Here is a 26,607-nt window from a genome sequence, read left to right on the forward strand (position 1 = left end):
GTTGAGTGAATGCGTGGGGAGTTTTGAATCAAGTGTGAGAGTACTTGTGGTTGGGAATTTTAATGCTAAAGTGGGTAAAAATGTTGTGGAGGGAGTAGTAGGTAAATTTGGGGTGCCAGGGGTAAATGAAAATGGGGAGCCTTTAATTGAGCTATGTGTAGAAAGAGGTTTGGTAAGAGGTAATACATATTTTATGAAAAAGAGGATAAATAATTATACAAGGTATGATGTAGCACATAATGAAAGTACTTTGTTAGATTATGTATTGGTGGATAAAAGGTTGATGGGTAGGCTCCAGGATGTACCCGTTTATAGAGGGGCAACTGATATATCGGATCATTATCTAGTTGTAGCTACAGTTAGAGTAAGAGGTAGATGGGATAAGAGAAAAATGGCAACAACAAGTAAGAGGGAGCTGAAAGTGTATAAACTAAGGGAGGAGGAAGTTCGGGTGAAATATAAGCATCTATTGGCAGAAAGGTGGGCTGGTGCAGGTATGAGTAGTGGGGGGGGGGGGGGTTGAAGAGGGTTGGAGTAGTTTTAAAAATGCAGTATTAGAATGTGGGGCAGAAGTTTGTGGTTATAGGAGGGTGGGTGCAGGAGGAAAGAGGAGTGATTGGTGGAATGATGAAGTAAAGGGTGTGATAAAAGAGAAAAAGGTCGCTTATGAGAGGTATTTACAAAGCAGAAGTGCTATAAGAAGAGTTGAGTATATGGAAAGTAAGAGAAAGGTGAAGAGAGTGGTGAGAGAGTGCAAAAGTAGAGCAAATGATAGAGTGGGAGAGGTACTGTCAAGAAATTTTAATGAAAATAAGAAAAAATTTTGGAGTGAGTTAAACAAGTTAAGAAAGCCTAGGTAACAAATGGATTTGTCAGTTAAAAACAGAGTAGGGGAGTTAGTAGATGGGGAAATGGAGGTTTTGGGTAGATGGCGAGAATATTTTGAGGAACTTTTAAATGTTGATGATGAAAGGGAGGCGGTAATTTCATGCACTAGCCAGGGAGGCATACCATCTTTTAGGAGTGAAGAGCAGGATGTGAGTGTGGGGGAGGTGCGTGAGGCATTACGTAGAATGAAAGGGGGTAAAGCAGCTGAAACTGATGGGATCATGACAGAAATGTTAAAAGCTGGGGGGGACATAGTGTTGGAGTGGTTGGTATTTTTGTTCAGTAAATGTATGAAAGAAGGGAAGGTACCTAGGGATTGGCGGAGAGCATGTATAGTCCCTTTATATAAAGGGAAGGGGACAAAAAAGATTGTAAAAATTATAGAGGAATAAGTTTACTGAGTATACCAGGAAAAGTGTACAGTAGGGTTATTATTGAAAGAATTAGAGGTAAGAGAATGTGGAATTGCGTATGAGCAAGGAGGTTTTAGAGTGGGTAGGAGATGTGTAGATCAAGTGTTTACATTGAAGCATATATGTGAACAGTATTTAGATAAATGTAGGGAAGTTTTTATTGAATTTATGGATTTAGAAAAGGCATATGATAGAGTGGATAGGGAAGCAATGTGGCAGATGTTGCAAGTACATATATGGAATAGGTGGTAAGTTACTAAATGCTGTAAAGAGTTTTTATGAGGCTAGTGAGGCTCAGGTTAGGGTGTGTAGAAGAGAGGGAGACTACTTCCCGGTAAAAGTAGGTCTTAGACAGGGATGTGTGATGTCACCATAGTTGTTTAATATATTTATAGATGGGGTTGTAAAAGAAGTAAATGGTAGGGTGTTTGGGAGACGGCTGGGATTAAATTATGGGGAATTAAATACAAAATGGGAAGTGACAGTTACTTTTTGCTGATGATACTGTGCTTATGGGAGATTCTAAAGAAAAATTGCAAAGGGTAGTGGACGAATTGGGGAGTGTGTGTAAAGGTAGAAAGTTGAAAGTGAACATAGAAAAGAGTAAGGTGATGAGGGTATCAAATGATTTAGATAAAGAAAAATTGGATATCAAATTGGGGAGGAGGAGTATGGAAGAAGTGAATGTTTTCAGATACTTGGGAGTTGACGTGTCAGCGGATGGATTTATGAAGGATGAGGTTAATCGTAGAATTGATGAAGGAAAAAAGGTGAGTGGTGCACTGAGGTATCTGTGGAGGCAAAAAATGTTATCTATGGAGGCAAAGAAGGGAATGTATGAAAGTATAGTAGTACCAACACTCTTATATGGTTGTGAAGCTCGGGTTGTAAATGCTGCAGCGAGGAGGCGTTTGGAGGCAGTAGAGATGTCCTGTCTAAGGGCAATGTGTGGTGTAAATATTATGCAGAAAATTCGGAGTGTGGAAATTAGGAGAAGGTGTGGAGAGCTGAAGAGGGTTTGTTGAGGTGGTTTGGTCATTTAGAGAGAATGAATGAAAGTAATATGACATGGAGAGCGTATAAATCTGTAGGGGAAGGAAGGCGGGGTATTGGTTGTCCTCGAAAAGGCTGGAGGGAGGGGGTAAAGAAGGTGTTGTGGGCGAGGTGTTTGGACTTCCAGCAGGCGTGCATGAGCTTGTTAGATAGGAGGTAATGGAGATAAATGGTATTTGGGACCTGACGAGCTGTTGGAGTGTGAGCAGGGTAATATTTAGTGAAGGGATTCAGGGAAACTGGTTATTTTATATAACTGGACTTGAGTCCTGGAAATGGGAAGTACAGTGCCTGCACTCTAATGGAGGGGTTTGGGATATTGGCAGTTTGGAGGGATATATTGTGTATTTCTCTACATATATAGTACTTCTAAACTGTTGTATTCTGGGCACCTCTGCAAAAACAGTGATTATGTGTAAGTGAGGTGAAAGTGTTGAATGATGAAAGTATTTTGTTTTTGGGAATTTTCTTTTTGGGTCACCCTGCCTCTGTGGGAGACAGCCGACTTGTTGAAAAAAAAAAAGTGTATTAGTATAATAGAGTATATACTTGTTCAAAACTCACTTTACCTAATATAGGAGGGCCCTGCTTATACAGCGGGTTAGGTTTCGGGCTACCACTGTAAAGCGAACATTGCTGTAAAATGAAACAGCCTATTTTCACTTTCAAATGCCTGATAACATCTTTACACTATCATATATTAAGAGAGTAATAGAGCTAGGCCTAAGAAATGCATATACAGTACATGCATACCTTAAAATATGTTCGTCTTTAGCTTATAGTGAGCGGCGAATAAATTTATTGTAGGAAGTCTGAATAAATGGAGAATGAGTATAATTGAAAACTGCTGCATAGCGAAACACTGTAAAGCGAAGTGTTGTCAAGCGGAGTCCTCCTGTACTTTCGACTCATTCTTGAATACGTATGGAAATCGTGCTTAGCAAAATGTAAAGAGAGACTTGAGAGTGCAAAGGAGTGTATCAAGGCTGGTTGGTGCATGAGCTGGGATAAAAATAAGCTATGAATAATGTGAGAACTAACTAAAGACCCTAGTCACTGGAGGAGCAAACAAAAAGAATGTGATTAAAAAATTCTAAATATGGGCAAAATGGGGCATTGTTGGAAATTACCTACCCAAATGAGTTGTAGAAGTAATAAGGGAGTATTTTTTCATCATGACTAGTAAAGTGGAATGAATCAAATGGGGAATGTGGAAGCAGACTCCATACAGGCATTCAGAAATTTTTATGGCAGGGCTCAGTTACATCAGTAGGTGGGAAGTTCACAGGATGGGGGGGTGACCAAGAGCTGGAGCAAATTCAAATAGGTATTGCATGCATAGTGAAGTATGTTGTGGGTTATTTAGAAATATATAGCTGAAGCCATGAAACTTTTGTAAATATATAACTATGCTTGTTTGAGAACTGGGTAGTTTAATTTAATGTGCCTTTATTTTACAATTATGAAGATCTAATTTATGAAGCCTTGTTTGTTTTAGTTTCATAATGCATCTCAGCACGTAAAAATAAGATTATATTTTTAGGTTTTGGTCTTAACAGTTTCTTGAGACAGTTAGCCAAGATAAAGTGCATGGTAGATATTTACTGCTGCTTGTGTTGGTAGGATTATTATAACTGTCTTCATGGGGAAGCATTAAACCTGGTAATGCAGCACCTGAGGAATGGAAAGTAATAAGATGTGATTCAAGGAAGGCAAGATTAGTTCTAGTTTCTCGGATTACAAACCCTTCCAGCACTGAGGCGCCCCTATTAAGAATAGTTGTGGTAGGAGTACAGCAATGTGTTTAGTAGATATTTCTTGTTGAAGTAAATATTGTATGTTGAAAACTTTTATTGTTGTTATGTCCAGGTGTTTTAGCAGGGGCATGTACAGCACATACAGCTTTGTATTATTGTTGATATTAGTCATTTTACATATTTGGATGGCACTAAATTTCGAGAGAATGGGAAATGAAATTGCAATTTTGAGACTAATGGCCATGGCACTAGGTGTGGAGTGTTCCATGGGATATTTTTCATACATGCCCTGCTATTTTGTTTCCTCTGTACTACTCTCTTAACATTTTCTTTCATTGTTCTTCACTAATATTCATATTGTTTTATCTTTTCTAAAGTTTTTTAGTTAACTTTAGATTTTAAAAAATTTTAGTATCCATGTTTCCTTTGCTCACTAATTTTTAATTCTTAGCATACACATTCATATGGCTAGTGAAAATGGTCAACAAAATCTATAGACAGTCATGTAGGCTTGAACCCAGGTTAATTAGAGGGCAATTTTCCTGCACCATGCTGGCCTAAAACCCAGGCTAGCCAGGTTGCATTTGCCCACCTATACCCCTACACTATGGGCCACAAGTATTGATGTGAGGATAGTTACTTAGTCTATTAAAGATTTGGCACCATAAGCATAGCTTTACTCAAGCACTTATGTTCAATAATATGTGAAATCTCACTTTACATTGAAAGGTGTGAAAGCCATATTAATGTTAACCTTGAGGTTTGAGTGCTGCAAGGTATTGAGTAAATATTATTTGTGGTAACATTGGGGGCCTATCACAACAGATAGATAAAAGAAAGTTTTTTGATTCAATAACAGTTTACCATTGTCATGTAGGAGGGTAGATATGGGAATGCTACCTGGCAGACTCTGGCTAAGCCCACAAGAATCTTTGTTTTCACTTTTTGTAATATTCATGAAAGTGTGAAATCTGTGGAATGACCAACAGGTATTATACTCAAACCACAATATATGTCAATTCAAAGCCTCCCAGGCTTTGTCATATCTGAAGTTTACCTGAAGATTGTCAAATGGTGTTTATCCTCACTGCCAGGTCCCAGACCAGGCTTTCTTGTTGAGAATCTGACTTGGGAAGTTGTTGGTGCTACCAATACTCAGTCCCAAAAGCATTCGTATATCTTTTTTTTAACACCTCACTTTTAAGCCTTTTAGAATGTCTGTCCTATATTTTCTATACTGTACTTCTCTGCTGATTTTCCAACATCCTGGCTTTTGTCCCATGGAACACTTGAAGTAGTGTGCATGTTGTTGGCGATGGTTCACAGGTGGTACGATGGTGGGGCCGTAGAGGAGGGAGGCAACTCTTTCCGGTCACTGGAGGGAAACGAGGGCACCCTGGATATAACCACCACAGAGGATAACCAAGAATCCTCACCCACTTTGGAACACAAGGAAACTTATAAATCCATCCCGGATTCAGATCAGCGCACTCCAACCCCTCCTCCAAGCCCACTTCCTCTTGAAAGCCCTTCCAACGATGCTGACTCTGTCCCGAGTGCTCCTATTGACTCCGAGCACGATACCAACAAGTAATTTACCGCTAAATTTCATTGGGTGGCAGTTTTAGGGTGCTTTGGCTCAATTTTGCCAGCAGATAATTAGACCAAAGCCTTCACTGGATACCATCAGTTCTATATGAACACAACACCTGTAGTATAGATGAGCGAAATTCTTCTTGTATTTGATTTCTCCAATATTACAGTTAGTACACTATATGGATAAAAGCATTATGGATTCTAAATTAGTCAGCTTTATAATAAAATGTTTCTAAGTGGAACCATTGAAGGTATGATGAGTGCCATGAAAATTTATATAATGTATGTTTTTGTAAAAAAATTATTGCTTAATAATGCTTTGCTTGTATTGTTGGAAAGTTGTGAATTCAAAGTGCTTGGGCAATTAGGAAGAGGTGATAGAAGACTGTTGATTGCCATTCAGGCATAGCTTCATGAGGTCTTATTAGTCCTGTGTATTTGGCTATCAAGTGTATATTTATTCAGACTCATTGACAGGTGTACTAAAAACTTTGGTTACTAGATACATATCTTCTGTTAGATGTCAAAAAGGCCTGTATCTGTGCTAGGAAGCCCTGTTAAAGAATTACGAAGTTTGATGAACTATTTTGTAAGTAACACAGGTACTGCTTCTGTGAAATGATTTATGAAAGAGCAAGGATGGTCCTGTGAACCAGGAGGAAATTGGAAGTACTGGTAGCTTTAAGGGAACAGAAATTGTTTATGTAACATAAAACAAAAAAGTACATCAATGGTAAAATGAAGTTAAGAGTGTATTGAACAATCACTTAGTATTATTTATGGCATTTTCAATATTGTATAAGAAAAGTTATAGAAAAAGAAAACTGATATTGTAACATTTCTATTAACTAGAGAATGGAAGGCCTTGAAATGGCTTCTTAAATACTAATCTCTGAATTGTGTACTTATATCTTTTAGTAACTTGTGTACTGTATAACCATTGGTCAGGCAGTATTATGTCCACTAAGTCCTCTTTATATATACACATGCTGGACATAAAAAGAATCGCTTATACTTGGGATCAGAAAGTAAGGACTTGTGGTTTTCTTTGCAGTATCTGATTGTGGCCTTAAAAAAGACCATTGGACATCCTTTATTCCCCTTTGCTTAAGATTCTTGCACTCCTTAACTGGTACCTAGGAACACTCTCTAGACCATTTCCTTTGGTGTTGGTTTTATCCTGTAATATAAAACATTAATAGTTTGCCATTTCACTAGAATCTAGACAAGCAGTTTGTCTATGGAATACCTAGCTGCTATTTTAACTTTGTAATAATCTTAACTCTTGAAACATTAGTACTACTTCTATTTATTTTAAGTGATTAATTCTGCTTTCATTTGCCTGCCATGTAAAAATATACAAAATATTAATTCTTTTTATTTAAAATGAAAATATAATTTTGTAAAGGTTTGTTGAGGTTCAATATTCAGTATATTACCTTCACATATTCACAGTATTTGATTTCATAGTTTTCTCTTTCAAGATATTTTTTATTTTTCTGATATAGTACTATGACATTAATAATAGCTTACCCCCCCAAAAAAAAAAAAATCATTCATCATTTGCTTTGTATGTCAGTTAGTTTTTTTTTAAAATGCATTTAGTATTTTTGGCACTGAAAATTATTATGTAGTTAACATGCTTGATGTCCTCTCGTTGAGCAGCCGCCCCACTATTTCTGGCCCGGTTACCACCAACAAGGAAGAGACTGGCCGCCCTTACGAAGAGATCGAATTTGAGGACAAAAAAGTAAATGGTACTGTGTCTCCTCAAGCCCGAACCAACGGTGAAGTTATTGGCACCAAGATCCCACCAGGTGAGCCATACTGCTGACTGCTAGTGAATGAATTCTTATTGTGAAGAAACAAGTGAATGTTGCATTTCAATAATGGTAAATGTGTATTGAACTTCCTGGAGAACTAGTTTTGTTTGTAAGGTCCTTTTGTCAACCAAGGTAATATAAACCTACTGCTTATTTTTCTTCAGTGACTGTACATTAACTATATCGATTGTGTATATTCTTAGATGTCTTTGCTGGGTTGTCTATATTGTATAGGATTATCTAATTGAATATTCCTATTGATTCTATTCTCATTAATGACTTCTCCATGCATCAGTTACAAACGTTCAAGCTGTACACCTTCTTACAAAACATTGATTCTCCTTTTGTTAACCTGCATTAATTTATTTGATATGGTCATCTTAACTTATTAAACTTTTACTCTCAAATTTTCATTTTAAATACAGAAAGTAATATGTGTAATTGCCTTCTTGTAGCTGCTTAACCCTTTGAGGGTCGCCAGGCCCTCTCACAGACTTGTTCTCAGGGTCGCCAAAATTTCAAAAAAAAAAAAAAAAAATTTTTTTCTTATGAAAAGATAGAGAATCTTTTCCCGATCATAATGACACCAAAAGTATGAAATTTGATGGAAAATTTACGGAATTATGCTCTCTCGAAGTTAGCGATCTCAACGATGTTTACGCATTGGCGATTTTGCGCACTTTGAGCCCTATTTTCGGCCATTTCCAGTGTACTAGTTGACAAAAATCATAAATATTTCACTAGAACTCTGTTTTTTCTATTGAATGAGTACAAGAAACCACCCATTTACCGATTTCAACTATCCAATAAAGTGGTCAGAATTTAGCAATTTTACCAATTTCACACAAATTTCAAAAGATGCCAATTTCCAAATAGGGTCCAGAATAAGCAAGAAAGACATTCCTGGCACTAAAATAACATTTCCTCTGTTCATTAGTCACGTCCCCAGGCCCCTCTTACATTTCTTTTGCTTTCCACTTTGATTTTTTATTCTCACAAAAATAATAAGATTTACTGTTATGCAGACTACTGCATTAGTGTAGAAATGGTATAAATAATATCGGCGCACTTGTGAAAGAATATTAGACTCACCAGTTGACATGTATTGGACGCTTGGCATGATTTGTTTACTTTTGAACTTTGGTAAAAATCGAACATTTCTGCTACTTTGAGCTCAATTTCAAGGTACTTTTCATTGTAAAACCAGTCAAAATCATCTCAATTTCTGTAATATGTCTTCCATTCTATACAATGAGACCAGGAAAACTAGAATACAACAATAAATACCATACGAAAATACAGTGCAAAGTCGCTGTTTTAAAGCAATAACACGGTCAAGGTTTTTTTTTTCTTATTATGCACTGTGTGCTGCAGGATTTTTTTTATACTGTGCACACTGACCACATAGACCCATTCTTTCATATGTACGCCTACCAGCTTTCTCTTGCTAGATTTGAGGGCGCTAGAATTTTTTTTTTTTTTTTTTTTTTCAACAAGTCGGCCGTCTCCCACCGAGGCAGGGTGACCCAAAAAAGAAAGAAAATCCCCAAAAAGAAAATACTTTCATCATCATTCAACACTTTCACCACACTTGCACATTATCACTGTTTTTGCAGAGGTGCTCAAAATACAACAGTCTAGAAGCATACACATATAAAGATACACAACATATCCCTCCAAACTGCCAATATCCCAAACCCCTCCTTTAAAGTGCAGGCATTGTACTTCCCATTTCCAGGACTCAAGTCCGACTATATGAAAATAACCGGTTTCCCTGAATCCCTTCACTAAATATTACCCTGCTCACACTCCAACAGATCGTCAGGTCCCAAGTACCATTCGTCTCCATTCACTCCTATCTAACACGCTCATGCACGCTTGCTGGAAGTCCAAGCCCCTTACCCACAAAACCTCCTTTACCCCCTCTCTCCAACCCTTTCGAGGACGACCCCTACCCCGCCTTCCTTCCCCTATAGATTTATATGCTTTCCATGTCATTCTACTTTGATCCATTCTCTCTAAATGACCAAACCACCTCAACAACCCCTCTTCTGCCCTCTGACTAATACTTTTATTAACTCCACACCTTCTCCTAATTTCCACACTCCGAATTTTCTGCATAATATTTACACCACACATTGCCCTTAAACAGGACATCTCCACTGCCTCCAACCGTCTCCTCGCTGGTAAATGCGCTAGAATTTATGCATACTAATATGTCAAAAACCCTGGCTCGTAAGTCGTACTAGTATGGCCGAAACCCCGAAAGGGTTAAGTAGAGCTATGCTTATGGTGCCAAATCTTTAGTTTTTTAACATCAGCCACATGTTCTGCCAAGGCAAATTGGCCCACAGTACCAAAACACGTTCACATTCAGTCATTTCCTAGTTGTCTTTCGAGAAATGCACAAAAATTACAGTCCAGATTATCCACTGAACCATAACATCATCTATCTACTATCTATCACATTATCTGCGAAGTTTTTTCCAATGTCCTTTCTGTACCATTTTTTCATAATTAAAAATAATGGTCTTTTTTTTACTCTTATTGCTAAAAAAGGTACACTGTATCAAGAAATCTTTATATCTATTTTGTTTTATTTATGAACTTACATAATTCGGCATACTACACTGTCTTCAAAGAAGTAGCACAAATGGTCATAACGTACAATACAGTATATAAAGGTTATATTCATTAACCCTTTCATTGTCGGTCCCATAATACTTCGCCAAAATTCTAGCTGCTTCCAGTCTTGTGGGAGATAGCTGATAGGCCTACATATGAGAGAATCTGTCTGATTAATCAGTGTGCAGAGTATAAAAGAAATCCTGCACCACGCAGTGCATAATGAGAGAAAAAACTATGAGTGTTTTTGGTTTAAAACAGCAACTTTGCAGTGTATTTCCGTGTGGTATTTATGGTTGTATTCTTGTTTTCTTGATCTCATTTGAAAGAATGGAAGATGTATCACAGAAATAGAGATGATTTTGAATGGTTTACAGATTGAAAGTACCTTGAAATTGAGCTCAAATAGCAGAAATTTTTTATTTTTGCTGATGTTCAAGAGTAAACAAATCATGCCACGCATCCAATACACATCAGCTGATGGGTCTAATATGCTTTCACAAATGTGCTGATATTATTTATACCATTTTTACAATACTGCAATAGTCTGCATAACAGTAAATCTTCTATTGCTTTGTGTAATAAAAATTCAAAATAGAAAGCAAACGTAATATAAGAGGGGCCTGGAGACATGACTAATGAACGGTGAAAAATGTTATTTTAGTGCTAGGAATGATTGCATTGTTAATTCTGAACCCTATTTTGAAATTGGGCTTCCTTGAATTTTGTATGAAATTGGCCAAATTACCAATTTCTGATCACTTTATTGGGTAGTTGAAAAAGGTAAATGGGCGGTTTCTTGTACTCAGTCGATAGAGCAAAAGGAGGTCTAGCAAAATAGCTATGAGTTTTGTTGATGGGAACAATGTAATTGGCCAAAAATAAGGCTTAAAGTGGCTGAAATTGCCTATGCGTAAATATCGTCAAGACCACTAATTTTGCAGGAGCGTAATTCTGTAAGTTTTCCATCAAATTTCGTACTTTTTGTTTCATTACCATCAGAAAAAGATTTTCTGTCATTTCATAAGAATTTTTTTATTTTTTTTAAATTCTTCAACACTAAGAGCAAGTTTGCAAGCTGGGGTCTCAACGGTGAAAAAGTTAAAGCTGGAATAGTAAAAATTTTAATCAAACCACTTAATAAAGAAGAATGAGAATGCAAGCAAACTGCAAATAATGTAGGTTGCATATCAAAGAACCTTCAAAACAAATAGGTGCCAAGCTAGTATTCTTCAAGGCACCTATAAGATCTTAGACTGGAATATTGCATTACACCAAAAGCCCCATTAAGGCAGGAGAAATAGCAGAATTGGAGAATGTACAGACCTCCATTGTATCAGTTGAAATACTTGCATCAGTTCAGTTCCTCAAACTATACTACCTATTAAGCAGGTAGAAGATAATCCTAATATATTCGCTTGGAACTGGTTCTAAACCTGCACACTGAAATAAACTACATTTAACAAAAGTAAGTCTCGGTAAATTGGGCATCCCAGTGAAAAGCAGGGTTGCAGTTAGTGCACTAAGAAATAAATATAAAGGGTTCAAAGCTTTTCACTGCCCTCCTTACACATATAAAGATAATTATCTATAAACACTGAAATATTTTCAAGAGGGAATATTGAGATTTTACAGCTGAGCTGTAATGACTAGGCTACTATTATGAGCACTAACAACTTGAGTGACCAAGTCATCAATAAGGAGGCCTAGTCTGAGGCTAGGCTGCAAAGGGCAAGTATCTCCCCAACAATCAACAGATAAGTAGCTGCTAACATTTGGTATAGTACCTGTACTCCTGATAAATTAGACACATGTGCAACTCTTGGGTATGCTTCTGCTTGTTCTACACAAATTTTATCTTCTTGAAACTGTAACTATATGTGCATATTATAATTGTCACTGATGTCTGGAGTAATGTTATACATTAAGTGTTCTCTGCCAATAAGTAGTCATTTCTTCTCACCATGATGCTCTCTTTTTTACTAAATATCCTTAATGGGCACAAAGCAATTTTTTAATGGATATAAATTTTGCTCATGATTTTTCATCCTACAATATAAATTATATAAAAAATAGTGTAAATATAATTATGCCAGGACTAGTCATGCACTCATATATACTAATGTTTGTCATTAAAGTATGCTGCCCCAACCCTCTCTAAACCCATGACCAGAAAATAGTTTGTCCCTTGCTCGTCTGGGAAGTGATCAACAGACATTCTTCGGGGTTTCATGAAGGTAAATTCCTCCATGCTTATGGATGGCATCCTAAAGATACGAGAGTAGGCCTTCTACTCAGCATACTTTAATGATGAGCACTGCACATAAAGTTTAGAGATTAAAATAGCAAAATGTTTTAATGAGGTAGAATAAAATGAGAAATAGTTTTTGAGCAATAGGGCAGCTTACCTCTCTCCTCATACCCATTTCTCTCTCTCATAAAGTACTGTGGTGATTCTAATATAACATTCAAGGTGTTGATAATTTTAGTTGCTGCCTCAGGACATTTACAGCAATTGGTGTGCTTACACTTTTATTTTATTTTATTAAAATTTTTGTTTAATTGGAACTTTAAGGAATGGCACCCCACTATTTTTCCTGTTGACTGTATATAATATTGCTAAAGAATTATTTACACATATTTTGAAAGTTATTTGGTTAGCAGGTAAGATGGATTTATAACTTTGTTTTTTCTGTTTTGTGGTTTATTCTGTATTGTCACCTGAACCAGATAGTGAAAGTTTAACTGGCAGTTCTTAGAAAAGACCAGTCATGTGTAATATATATTGTCCTTACTTAGCAGGAGACGACTGTTGTGATAAAAAAAAATTAAGTGCAATGTTACATGAAAAGTAAATCCAGAAAAGGCACCAATAGGTTAATACTTTGCTTAATTACTTTGTGTTCAGTAATGGGCCAAGCAGAGTAGTCTCCCATTAAAGTGAGTTACTGTTTGTTAATTTATACTTATTAGCCAGTAATCTCAATTTTAATAAATATTAATAAAGATTTATTACAAAAAGTTATCAGATTTATGATAAAAATCTCTTATTTGGTAATTAGATGTCTAAGTAGTGCCCATCTCATGGACAGTATGTGTAACAGTGATTAAAACCACTAATATCTTCTGTCAAGATAATATTATAGCATGCTTACTAATAACTAGTTTTTTTTATGTACGCAAATATTTTAAATGGGATTTTTTCAAGACTATTGCATTGCTTCATCTATTTTCAGTTTGCTGTTATATATTGATCCACTTTCGATATGCATTTTAATTGCTTAATAAATTAACTTATTACATAGACTCTTGATAACCCGTAGGCAGTAGAAGTATAATTTATAAAGATGGTATAACCTTTTTTAAAATTTGGAGTGGAAAAGCTCATGGACACAGAAAATATGCTTCCCTTTTATTCTGCTTTGCTATTGCTCTTTATATACTAGTCTAAAATACTCATATATACTGTGCATTCACCCTCTTGTACACATTTGAGACAGATTCTGATAATGTCAGATAACGACAAATTGGCGAAAGCTTAGAAAAGTCAAAGTTATGTCGGAATGTGCATCCATGGATTTTTTTTCACACTTCAGCATGACCATGTTTAATGTTTAATGACCATGTTTACTAAAATTTCAGTGTTTTTTCTCAATGTCCTCATTACTGTTATGGTTGTTTTTCTTAATGCGAATTTTTTTTAAGCTTGTAGTTAAGCAATCATACCTTTTGCCAATACCTCATGTCCAAATAGTGCACCAACTGACATTGGTCAATTGAAAATGTATTAACTAAGACATGATAAAGTTAGGGCTAATAAAGTGGACAGTACTTAAGAGTCAAAGCAGCTGTTATTATTAGTATGAAAACCTTGTATTTCAAACTAATGAAAAATTGCTCCAACAAATATTTTTAAGACAGTGGCTGTGTTTTCACCATTTCAGGATGGCCCAGAGAAGGATAACACATTTATTTACTATTACTCAATACCCTAGCCAAATTTCCAAAACAAATACGTATAGTATAGGTCTCTATTATTATTATTATTTGATATTTTTGAAACTGAATTTAAAATAGTTACTGTATATAAAAAAGGTAGGACTACATGCAAATATCATAGAAAAAGCTTGTTAGGTAGGGGTTGAAATTTTTTTGCATAGTATGAAACCCAACTTAATATTAGAATAATGTGTGGTAGTGGGAGATGATGATAATAGTAATAGCAGTAATAATATTAACAAATGGTATTAATAATAGTGTCATGCAGGGCTGGAGCCAATAAAAGAAAGATATATATTTGAGGATTTATTGATAATTTTATTAAGGTTAATAGTGTCAGTATATTCTGTATATATACAGATACAGAATACCATTATACCATGCATATAGTATATATTTGTGAAGAAGAAACTGGTGCTTATATATTGTTCTTTGAAATTTCATTTGATTTTTTTCAGTATTGTAGAGGTTTTAGTATCTTCTGGAAGAGTGTTCCAGAGTTTAGTCATCTTTGCTTCTAGAGAGGGTCAATCAGACGGGAGGAATAGTTGTTTCAGTTATGATGCTTGTGTGTTGTGTTACAGCTTTTGAGGAAAAGTTCATACCAAACCCACTAGTTAATCTGTTTATGGAATAATTTGAAACTTTTTTACTTCTCACTTTCTGTCTGCTTCTCTGAGATGTTTTTGCTCTCTGGCCATTGACTTATCACCTACAATCCTTTTTGGCTACTTTTAGCAATCTCGCTACACCACAAGTTTAATCCTTTAATTGTGGCATTCCCAGAAAATATATTTCCTGTGTGTGTGTGGGGAGGGGGGTAAGATTTTGATAAAAAAAAAAAAAAAAAAAATCTCTTTCATATATTGAAAAAGTGCATTTTTATGAATTGAATGAGACTAAAATAAGTGGAATCTGATAAAAACTTAAGATTTTATGGTGTTGAAGTTGACCAAAAAATGATCAGTCGTCAGCAATAGTGGCATAAATGCACAACAATATTTCTTCTTTCTTTCAACACACCAGCCGTATCCCACCGAGGTGGGGTGGCCCAAAAGGAAAAACGAAAGTTTCTCCTTTTATATTTAGTAATATATATACAGGAGAAGGGGTTACCAGCCCCTTGCTCCCGGCATTTTAGTCACCTCTTACGACACGCATGGCTTACGGAGGAAGAATTCTGTTCCACTTCCTTATGGAAAACAACAATATTTACCTTTTACAATTTATTGATGCCAAATTATTGTTTTTCAGTTTTATTGTTTTTAATGTTTAACACTATGCACACTAGTTTCTTATGAGAGTAGATGCGTTTCACGGCGTTTTATTACTTCAGACCTGGAAAAATGCTTACTTAGCCCAACTTTTGCTACACTTGGAATCTACAGTATGAATTGATCCAAGTAATTGTTTTTTTTTTTATTTTTCACTGCTTTGGTCTTCTAACAACACGTACAAGGAATTTTTTTTTTTTTTTTCCAACAAGTCGGCCATCTCCCACCGAGGCAGGGTGACCTAAAAAAGAAAGAAAATCCCCAAAAAGAAAATGCTTTCATCATCATTCAACACTTGCACCACACTCACACATAATCACTGTTTTTGCAGAGGTGCTCAGAATACAACAGTTTAGAAGCATATACGTATAAAGATACACAACATACCCCTCCAAACTGCCAATATCCCAAACCCCTCCTTTAAAGTGCAGGCATTGTACTTCCCATTTCCAGGACTCAAGTCCGACTATATGAAAATAACCGGTTTACCTGAATCCCTTCACTAAATATTACCTTGCTCACACTCCAACAGATCGTCAGGTCCCAAGTACCATTCGTCTCCATTCACTCCTATCTAACACGCTCACGCACGCTTGCTGGAAGTCCAAGCCCCTTGCCCACAAAACCTCCTTTACCCCCTCTCTCCAACCCTTTCGAGGACGACCCCTACCTCGCCTTCCTTCCCCTATAGATTTATATGCTTTCCATGTCATTCTACTTTGATCCATTCTCTCTAAATGACCAACCCACCTCAACAACCCCTCTTCTGCCCTCTGACTAATACTTTTATTAACTCCACACCTTTTCCTAATTTCCACACTCCAAATTTTCTGCATAATATTTACACCACACATTGTCCTTAGACAGGACATCTCCACTGCCTCCAACCGTCTCCTTGCTGCTGCATTTACCACCCGAGCTTCACACCCATATAAGAGTGTTGGTACTACTATACTTTCATACATTCCCTTCTTTGCCTCCATAGATAATGTTTTTTGATTCCACATATACCTCAATGCACCACTCACCTTTTTTCCCTCATCAATTCTATGATTAACCTCATCCTTCATAAATCCATCTGCCGACACATCAACTCCCAAGTATCTGAAAACATTCACTTCTTCCATACTCCTCCTCCCCAATTTGATATCCAATTTTTCTTTATCTAAATCATTTGATACCCTCATCACCTTACTCTTTTCTATGTTCACTTTCAACTTTCTACCTTTACACACATTCCCAAACTCATCCACTAACCTTTGCAATTTTTCTTTAGAATCTCCCATAAGCACAGTATCATCAGCAAAAAGTAACTGTGTTAATTCCCATTTTGAATTTGATTCCCCATAATTTAATCCCACCCCTCTCCCGAACACCCTAGCATTTACTTCTTTTACAACCCCATCTATAAATATATTAAACAACCATGGTGACATTACACATCCCTGTCTAAGACCTACTTTTACCAGGAAGTAGTCTCCCTCTCTTCTACACACCCTAACCTGAGCCTCACTATCCTCATAAAAACTCTTTACAGCATTTAGTAACTTACCTGGGAGTGATCATGTCGGAGGATCTCACCTTCAAGGACCATAACATTGTATCAATCGCATCTGCTAGAAAAATGACAGGATGGATAATGAGAACCTTCAAAACTAGGGAGGCCAAGCCCATGATGACACTCTTCAGGTCACTTGTTCTATCTAGGCTGGAATATTGCTGCACACTAACAGCACCTTTCAAGGCAGGTGAAATTGCCGACCTAGAAAATGTACAGAGAACTTTCACGGCGCGCATAACGGAGATAAAACACCTCAATTACTGGGAGCGCTTGAGGTTCCTAAACCTGTATTCCCTGGAACGCAGGAGGGAGAGATACATGATTATATACACCTGGAAAATCCTAGAGGGACTAGTACCGAACTTGCACACGAAAATCACTCACTACGAAAGCAAAAGACTTGGCAGACGATGCACCATCCCCCCAATGAAAAGCAGGGGTGTCACTAGCACGTTAAGAGACCATTCAATAAGTGTCAGGGGCCCGAGACTGTTCAACTGCCTCCCAGCACACATAAGGGGGATTACCAACAGACCCCTGGCAGTCTTCAAGCTGGCACTGGACAAGCACCTAAAGTCAGTTCCTGATCAGCCGGGCTGTGGCTCGTACGTTGGTTTGCATGCAACCAGCAGCAACAGCCTGGTTGATCAGACTCTGATCCACCAGGAGGCCTGGTCACAGACCGGGCCGCGGGGGCATTGACCCCCGGAACTCTCTCCAGGTAAACTCCAGGTTACCACCTATTCCATATACTTGCAACATCTGCCACATTGCTTCCTTATCCACTCTATCATATGCCTTTTCTAAATCCATAAATGCAATAAAAACTTCCCTACCTTTATCTAAATACTGTTCACATATGTGCTTCAATGTAAACACTTGATCTACACGTCCCCTACCCACTCTGAAACCTCCTTGCTCATCCGCAATCCTACATTCTGTCTTACCTCTAATTCTTTCAATTATAACCCTACCGTACACTTTTCCTGGTATACTCAATAAACTTATTCCTCTATAATTTTTACAATCTCTCTTGTCCCCTTTCCCTTTATATAAAGGGACTATACATGCTCTCTGCCAATCCCTAGGTACCTTCCCCTCTTTCATACATTTATTAAACAAAAGTACCAACCACTCCAACACTATATCCCTCCCTGCTTTTAACATTTCTGTCATGATCCCATCAGTTCCAGCTGCTTTACCCCCTTTCATTCTACGTAATGCCTCGCGTACCTCCCCCACACTTACATTCTGCTCTTCTTCACTCCTAAAAGATGGTATACCTCCCTGACCAGTGCATGAAATTACCGCCTCCCTTTCTTCCTCAACATTTAAAAGTTCCTCAAAATATTCTCGCCATCTACCTAATACCTCCCTCTCCCCATCTACTAACTCCCCTACTCTGTTTTTAACTGACAAATCCATACTTTCCCTAGGCTTTCTTAACTTGTTTAACTCACTCCATAATTTTTTCTTATTTTCATTAAAATTTCTTGACAGTGCCTCTCCCACTCTATCATTTGCTCTCCTTTTGCACTCTCTCACCACTCTCTTCACCTTTCTTTTACTCTCCATATACTCTGCTTTTCTTATAACACTTCTGCTTTGTAAAAACCTCTCATAAGCTAACTTTTTCTCTTATCACACCCTTTACTTCATCATTCCACCAATCACTCCTCTTTCCACAAACTTCTGCCCCACATTCTAATACTGCATTTTTAAAACTATTCCAACCCTCTTCAATCCCCCCACTACTCATCTTTGCACTAGCCCACCTTTCTGCCAACAGTCGCTTATATCTCCCCCAAACTTCCTCCTCCCTTAGTTTATACACTTTCACCTCCCTCTTACTTGTTGTTGCCACCTTCCTCTTTTCCCATCTACCTGTTACTCTAACTGTAGCTACAACTAAATAATGATCCGATATATCAGTTGCCCCTCTATAAACATGTACATCCTGGAGCTTACCCATCAACCTTTTATCCACCAATACATAATCTAACAAACTACTTTCATTACGTGCTACATCATACCTTGTATATTTATTTATCCTCTTTTTCATAAAATATGTATTACTTATTACCAAATCTCTTTCTACACATAGCTCAATTAAAGACTCCCCATTTACATTTACCCCTGGCACCCCAAATTTACCTACTACTCCCTCCATAACATTTTTACCCACTTTAGCATTGAAATCCCCAGCCACCATTACTCTCACACTTGATTCAAAACTCCCCATGCATTCACTCAACATTTCCCAAAATCTCTCTCTCTCCTCTACACTTCTTTCTTCTCCAGGTGCATACATGCTTACTATAACCCACTTTTCACATCCAATCTTTATTTTACTCCACATAATCCTTGAATTTATACAATTATAGTCCCTCTTTTCCTGCCATAGCTTATCCTTCAACATTATTGCTACTCCTTCTTTAGCTCTAACTATATTTGAAACCCCTGACCTAATCCCATTTATTCCTCTCCATTGAAACTCTCCCACCCCCTTCAGCTTCGTTTCACTTAAAGCCAGGACATCCAGCTTCTTCTCATTCATAACATCCACAATCATCTCTTTCTTATCATTTGCACAACATCCACGCACATTTAGACTTCCCACTTTGACAATTTTTTTCTTCTTATTCTTTTTAGTAATCTTTACAGGAAAAGGGGTTACTAGCACATTGTTCCCGGCATTTTAGTTGACTTTTACAACACGCATGGCTTACGGAGGAAAGATTCTTATTCCACTTCCCCATGGATATAAAAGGAAAAGTAATAAGACCAAGAACTATTAAGATAAAATCAAAGAAAACTCAGATCAGTGTGTATAAATAAACATGTACATGTATGTGTAGTGTGACCTAAGTGTAAGTAGAAGTAAGACTTTCCTGTAATCTTGCATATTTATGAGACAGACAAAAGACACCAGCAATCCTAACATCATGTAAAACAATTACAGGCTTTTGTTTTACATTCACTTGGCAGGACGGTAGTACCTCCCTGGGTGGTTGCTGTCTACCAACCTACTACAACAAGGAATACTTACGCTATTACAACTGTCAAGGTTTAATACTCCCGAAAACATGGAAATAAGTCACATTGTTTGACTAATATTGGGTTATCCTAAATTAAATCTACATTTTTTGTGGGGGCTGAATTCTACTGTTAGTATCATGAAATTGGAATGAATTAAGTTTTTTCGGTCACCCTGCCTCGATGGGAGAAAGCCAGCATGATAAAAATCTCCATCAGTTCCACACTGTTTGCTGGTAGGGAAGCTGGTAGTGGAACAAGAAGTCTAGGTTTCATTGTTTACTTATACTGGCTTTGTAGTGTTACCCATGATGCAGGTGGAGGTTGTAGGAGATCCAAATAGTTGTGCCGAGATCAGAAATATTGGTGGGTGGTGTTTTAGAAGCTATGAAAAATTGTGCATACTAGTACATTGGACACTCAGTTCTCATCTGCGTACTTGTATGTTTGACACAGTTAAGGAATTTATGCTGAATGAGAATTTAGCTTTCTATGTCTTTTTTGGTGATATTCATGTCTATCACTCTGTCAGGCTTTTCTTTTTCAGTCTTTCACAAGTGTATTCTCACTGGCATGTACATTCATTATTTTCTAACTACAGTAGAACCCCTGTATCTTTGGACTTAATTTCTGTGGTTTCAGTTTCCACGGTTTACTGTGGTCCAAAATAACCCTTAATATTACTTAATGGCACAAAAGTGCAAAAGTTCTTCAAAGCCTGTGAGAAGTCGTGAAGTGCTTGTCATCATTGAAAAAGTGCTAATTCATGACTTATTCTGCATAATTTATCAGTTAACCCTTTCACTGTTAGTGCCATAGTACTACAGCTTTCGAGCCAGTGTTGGTGCCGTATTACTACTCCAAAGTTCTAGCAGCTTCAAATCTAGCGAGAGAAAGCTGGTAGGCCTACATGTGAGAGAATGGGTCTGTGTGGTCAGTGTGCACAGTATAAAAATAATCAGGGAGCTAGTGGTGCATTGTGGGAACACCATCTCAGTAGTCCTTGTTCAGCATGCCTAGCGGTAAGAAATATCTGACTCCCTGGCAAATCTGGGACTCTTCTCTTCCCAAATTATAGTTCCAACACAGATGGAAGTGTCAGTGAAGATGAATTTCTTGGTTTTGAGGAGTTTGTGACCAAAAGCAATGCTCAGGATACCTGATACAGTTAGTGAAAAGGGAAGATAGCTTGGGTGGTGGGGAAGGCAGCATGGATGGTGGAGATGGTGTAGGTGGTTGGGAAGATGGTGTGTAAGTTTATTCAGGTATACATGAATACAGTTACATAGATTATCATACATAGCAGCATGTGTAAAGAACATAGGATAACCCAAAAAAAGTCAGTGACTTATTTCCAGCATGGGTGGTAGGGAAGACTGTGGGTGTGGGGAAGGCAGCGTGGGTGTGGGGAAATCAGCATGAGTGATGGGGAAGGCAGCGTGGATGTTGGGGATGATGGTGTGGGTGGGGAAGGCAGCATGCGTGGTTGGGAAGCCAGCGTGTAAGTTCATTCAGGTATACACGAATACAGTTACATAGATTATCACGAGTGTGTTAGATAGGAGTGAATGGAGACAAATGATTTTTGGGACCTGACGAGCTGTTGGAGCGTGAGCAGGGTAATGTTTAGTGAAGGGATTCAGGGAAACCGGTTATTTTTATATAGCCAGACTTGAGATCTGGAAATGAGAAGTACAATGCCTGCACTTTAAAGGAGGGGTTTGGGATATTGGCAGTTTGGAGGGATGTGTAATAGGATGGTATATATATGATTGGGGCCCTGATATTATATTCTATATGGAGTTTATTATATTATTTAAGGTCACTTTTTATATTGTATTTTTATATATGCTTCTAAACTGTTGTATCTGGGCACCTCTGCAAAAACAGTAATTATGTATGAGTGAGGTGAAATTGTTGAATAATGATAAAAGTATTTTTGTTTTGGGGATTTTCTTTCTTTTTGGGTCACCCTGCCTAGGTGGGACATGGCCAACTTGTTGAAAAAAAGAAAAAAAGATTATTATACATAGCAGCATGTATAGAGAACCTAGGATAGCCCAGAAAAGCCAGTGACTTATTTCCAGCATGGGTGGTGGGGAAGACAGTGTGGCTGGGGAAGGCAGCATGGGTTTGTGTAAACAAGTTTTGTAAACAATATAATAACAATGTTTGTGCAGTTATTGTGTTGCCCACGAGTGGATATATGTACATTATAGTGGTCTCACATGCCACAAAAGTTACTTGAAGAAATAAAATATTAGAAAAGAAAAGAAAAAATACAATAAAAGTAAAAATATTACCGAGTGAGCAGTAGTCGCCGATGTTGCCGTAAGTGGCTCACTATATCTTGGTAAGTACTGATTGCAATTTTTTTTTATATTTATTTTGAAACACAGAAAAATATTCAAAATTTTGGTAAGAATTTTTTTTTATTTATTTATTTTTTAATATTTTTAATATTTTTTGACACTGAGAGCAAGTTTGTGATCAGGGCTCTTGACAGTGAAAGGGTTAAACTTTATTGTAGGTATGTCGTGTATCTTTATACATATATGCTTCTAAACTGTTGTGTTCTGAGCACCTCTGCAAAAACAGTGATTATGTGTGAGTGAGGTGAAAGTGTTGAATGATGATGAAAGTATTTTCTTTTTGAAGATTTTCTTTCTTTTTGGGTCACCCTGCCTCGGTGGGAGACAGCCGACTTGTTAAAAAAAAAAAAAAAGCATGTAAATGGAAAAACAACATATATAGGGTTCACTATTCTCTGCAGTTTCAGGTATCTGTGGTAGATCTTGGAACGTATCTCGTGCAGATACAGGGGACTACTGTATACACAATCTATTTAGAGAGGTGTTCTCTCTTTTTCCACCCTTCACATCTGTGATCTTCAGTTCTTTGCAGTTCTTTTTCTCATTATTGCTATGACCCTAATTTCATAAATTCACCTTACCTGGTACTCTCATACTAAAAGAATTTTTTTCCTCCCAAATCTGTGGCTCCAGTAAAGACACCAGTACTTTGGCTTTCCCATGTTTCTAATTTACAGAATCTTAATAACATCTTTTGTCCTTTTAGATATTAAACTTTCACTTTGTGCATCTAATGCACTTCAGAGCAATCTTGGTAACATTACTTTTTTTATACATACTACTTGGGTATGTATGAAAGAGAAGTTTGAATAATTGGAAATTTGTCCCAACTTACGGGTTTCTTTATAGTGTTTTGTAGGTAGGGTAACTAGGCCATATTTTTATGAGCTTTATGAATGAAAAGTTAGTATTAAAAAACCAGTGAAACTTCAGGTCTATAATTTGTACCATGTGTAGGTAGACCATTCATTAACTCTTGCTGTGTAATGGGCCAAATTTCCTTTTGTTTAAAGAAAGTTATTAAAGAAGAAACCCATAGTCCACTTACACACTGGGGCTACTAAACCATCTTATTGTATGATATTGTATGTGGGAAGTACAGTGCCTGCACTCTGAAAGAGGGGTGGGAATATAGCAGTTTGGAGGGGCACCTGAACTGCAGTATCAGCACGCCTCTGGCAAAACAGAGATGGAGTGAGTGATAGTGAAAAGTCTTCTTCTTTCTTGGATCACCCTGCCTTGGTGGGAGACACCCATGTTAAAAAATACCAAATAAATGTACTTTTAATCAAGTAATTACTAATCTAATGTATGAATGCATATTTAATGTGAATAGTAAGTGAAGTTTCAGAATGCTAACATACAAGTCTTTAAAAATTATATTTTTGACACAAAAACAAAGAAATGCACTGACAATTTTTACAAAAAGTTCACAATTTTGACATAGTAACTATATATTATTAGAAGAGTTGCTACTGGCACAAGAATATTGCATAAAATATGGTAGTTGCGAGGTATTTTAATTTAGTTTTGTAGAAGTCAGGCTAAGTGAGATTTTTACAATTTAGCTAACTTCAGTGTCCATACTATCTAGCACAGGAGACTTCTGAAAATATAAATATCTCAGTGACTTGCTTAAATAGTCTAAGATATTTTATGGCCTAGTTTTTTTTTTTATACTAAGTTTAATAGGTTTTTCTACATAAAAAGAAATGTATGTTTCATTCCTCTAAATTTCACCAGTAAAGTACATCATTCTTTTGTGTCTGTTGCTGTTAGTTGTTCCTCTTGCTGTTAGTTATCTTCCTTTATCTCTAAGTTCAGCTACTATACAGACAAAAATGGCTCAGTTTTCCCTGCCGTTTCATCGTTTTTTTATATTTTAATTGGAGGAAGCGCTACACCCATAGGGGTCATATAGTGCCTGGGAAGGGAGGCATTCTGGTTTGATCCAAGGAAGGGGAGGATAAGTCCAGTTTCTTGTAACAAAAGCACCTCACCTTTGAGGGAAGAAGCTATGTGCTAATCACTTGTTTTCATTCTTTGCTAAGTTAAAACTTAATATTAACCCGTAAACGGCCCAAACGTATATATACGTTCACTACTCCAGTGCCCCAAATATCTTGAAATTTTTTTTTTTCCTAATGTTATAGGATAAAAAAAATTAGTCAGTACTTATGGAGATATGAGGCCACAAAGTTGGCACTTGGGGATCACCTGATGGCAACATGGAGTGCTGCCACTTGCAAAAGTGTTGCTGATATTCCTTTTTTTTTCTATTTTCATATTATTTTATATAATTTTTATGTTCTGATAATTACAATTTATAGTAGTTCTTGTCATTTTATAACCAATCTTTGTTCTGACACTAGTATTAGGTACTGAAATTGTACTCAAATTGTCACAAACACATTGACAGGTGGACATTTACACCTGCCTTGGCCATTTACTATTGTCTTGGAATATATACAAAGTATTTATATGTCCCAGCAATGTTTTGGATATGTGGAAGTATATAATAATGAGGAGGAGAAGAAAAATACGTAATATGTAATACGTAATAATAATAATAATAATAATAATTTCCCTTGAAGCATGAAAAACAAAGTCCACCCCTGACAGTGACATGATAAGACGAGATAACATCTGATAAGAGCTGACGTTTGATGAGCATACACGAGGGTGCAGCAGATAAGAAAAGATTAGAGGTGACATTTCATGAGCATCACCCTCCATTGTTTTCGCTGGTACACTAACATGTCTGTCTATTTGTCTGTCTGTCAAGCTCCCTGTCTATCCATCTAGCTCTGTCTCAGAGAGAGCCACAAAACTGCGTCATCACCTTTAGTCACATCATCAAGCAGAGTATAGCACTTTGTCTGGATTTTTTGGGTTATCCTAGGTAATTTACACTATACTTGTATTTATGTGTACCTGTGAGACAGAGATAGACAGATAGAGAGAGACAGAGACAGATAGACAGGGATAGACAGAGACAAAGATAGAGATAGACATAGATACAGACAGACAAACGGAGATAGAGCCAGGCCACCAGCAGCTGGCCAGCCACACAGCTGGCCACCATGCAGCTGGCCAGCCAGCCAGCCAATTAGTCAGTCAGTCATCCAGCCAGGCAGCCAGCCAGAATTGTTTCTCTTTACTTAGGCCATAGGTTATAAGACATTCTGAAAGGGTGTTGCACAAATATTGCACATGGGTTATTATCGAGGTTTTTTGATATTTCCTCGACCACTTGTGGCCACATCCACCTCAAAGCCACTAAACTCAGGGTCAAAATCGCTTTCCTCTTAAAATGGGAGTGTTAATACTACATGACATCAGTGAATCCCAGGTGTTTGCTGCGCTGTTTGCTCTAGCTGGCACTCATTTGAACTGGTGCTCCCACAAGGTACTAAGTGGTCCTAGATTTTTTTAATACCATGCACACTGAGTGTTAGGACCCATTCTATGCTGACAAGGCATCTCAGGCCAATCGTGCCAAATTTGAAGGCAGGAAAAATAAAATGTATATATACGTTTGGGGGCACTAACAGTAAAAACGTATATATACGTTTAGACCGTTTACGGGTTAAACTGATCAGTCTACAAAAAGTTGGTATGGACAACTTGCCTAGATGATGTAGCGATTGGCCTCAGTATTTTCCTACTTGGAATGTAAAATTTTTGTTGACTTTGTGTTTTTTTTATGGCTCGGTACATCAGTAATAAAATTGCCTTTGTAAAATAAGAAGAAATGTAAGCCAAACACTTCCCAGAACATGCTTACATCACAATGCAGATTATTGTCAGATTGTAGCATCCACATCTAGCGGCAGTGCTAAGAGGTTTTGTGTGCGAGTGGCTTGGACTTCCAGCAAGCATGTGTGAGCATGTTAGATAGGAGTGAATGGAGACAAATGGTTTTTAGGACTTGACATGCTGTTGGAGTGTGAGCAAGGGATTCAGGGAAACCTGCAGGCTGGACTTGAGTCCTGGAGTTGGGAAGTACAGTGCCTGCACTTTGAAGGAGGGGTGTTAATGTTACAGTTTTATAACTGTAGTGCAAGTGCACCTCTGGCACAGTGGTGGAGTGAATGATAGTGAAAGTTTCTTTTTTGGCCCACCCTATCTTGGTGGGAAATGGCTGATGTGCATCAATTCACAACTAAACCACAATATGCACATATGCTAGGAGAAAGTGAAGCTGGAA

General features: G+C 37.3%; 1 protein-coding gene across 9 annotated transcripts in view; it reads left to right on the plus strand.

The window, feature by feature from the left end:
* The window catches only part of Amph (amphiphysin), a 239,219-nt gene that overhangs the window by 190,068 nt on the left and 22,544 nt on the right, over positions 1-26,607 (plus strand). For 7 of the 9 annotated variants that reach the window (XM_053798291.2, XM_070101290.1, XM_053798290.2 and 4 more), the window contains 2 exons: positions 5,438-5,701; positions 7,373-7,524. In XM_053798291.2, the coding sequence (XP_053654266.1) occupies positions 5,438-5,701; positions 7,373-7,524 (416 nt within the window). The remainder of the gene's footprint in view (positions 1-5,437; positions 5,702-7,372; positions 7,525-26,607) is intronic. The other 2 variants (XM_053798288.2, XM_053798289.2) reach the window with 1 other exon arrangement.

The sequence above is a fragment of the Cherax quadricarinatus genome, chromosome 76, assembly GCF_038502225.1.
Source record: "Cherax quadricarinatus isolate ZL_2023a chromosome 76, ASM3850222v1, whole genome shotgun sequence".
Classification (NCBI taxonomy): Eukaryota; Metazoa; Arthropoda; class Malacostraca; order Decapoda; family Parastacidae; genus Cherax; species Cherax quadricarinatus.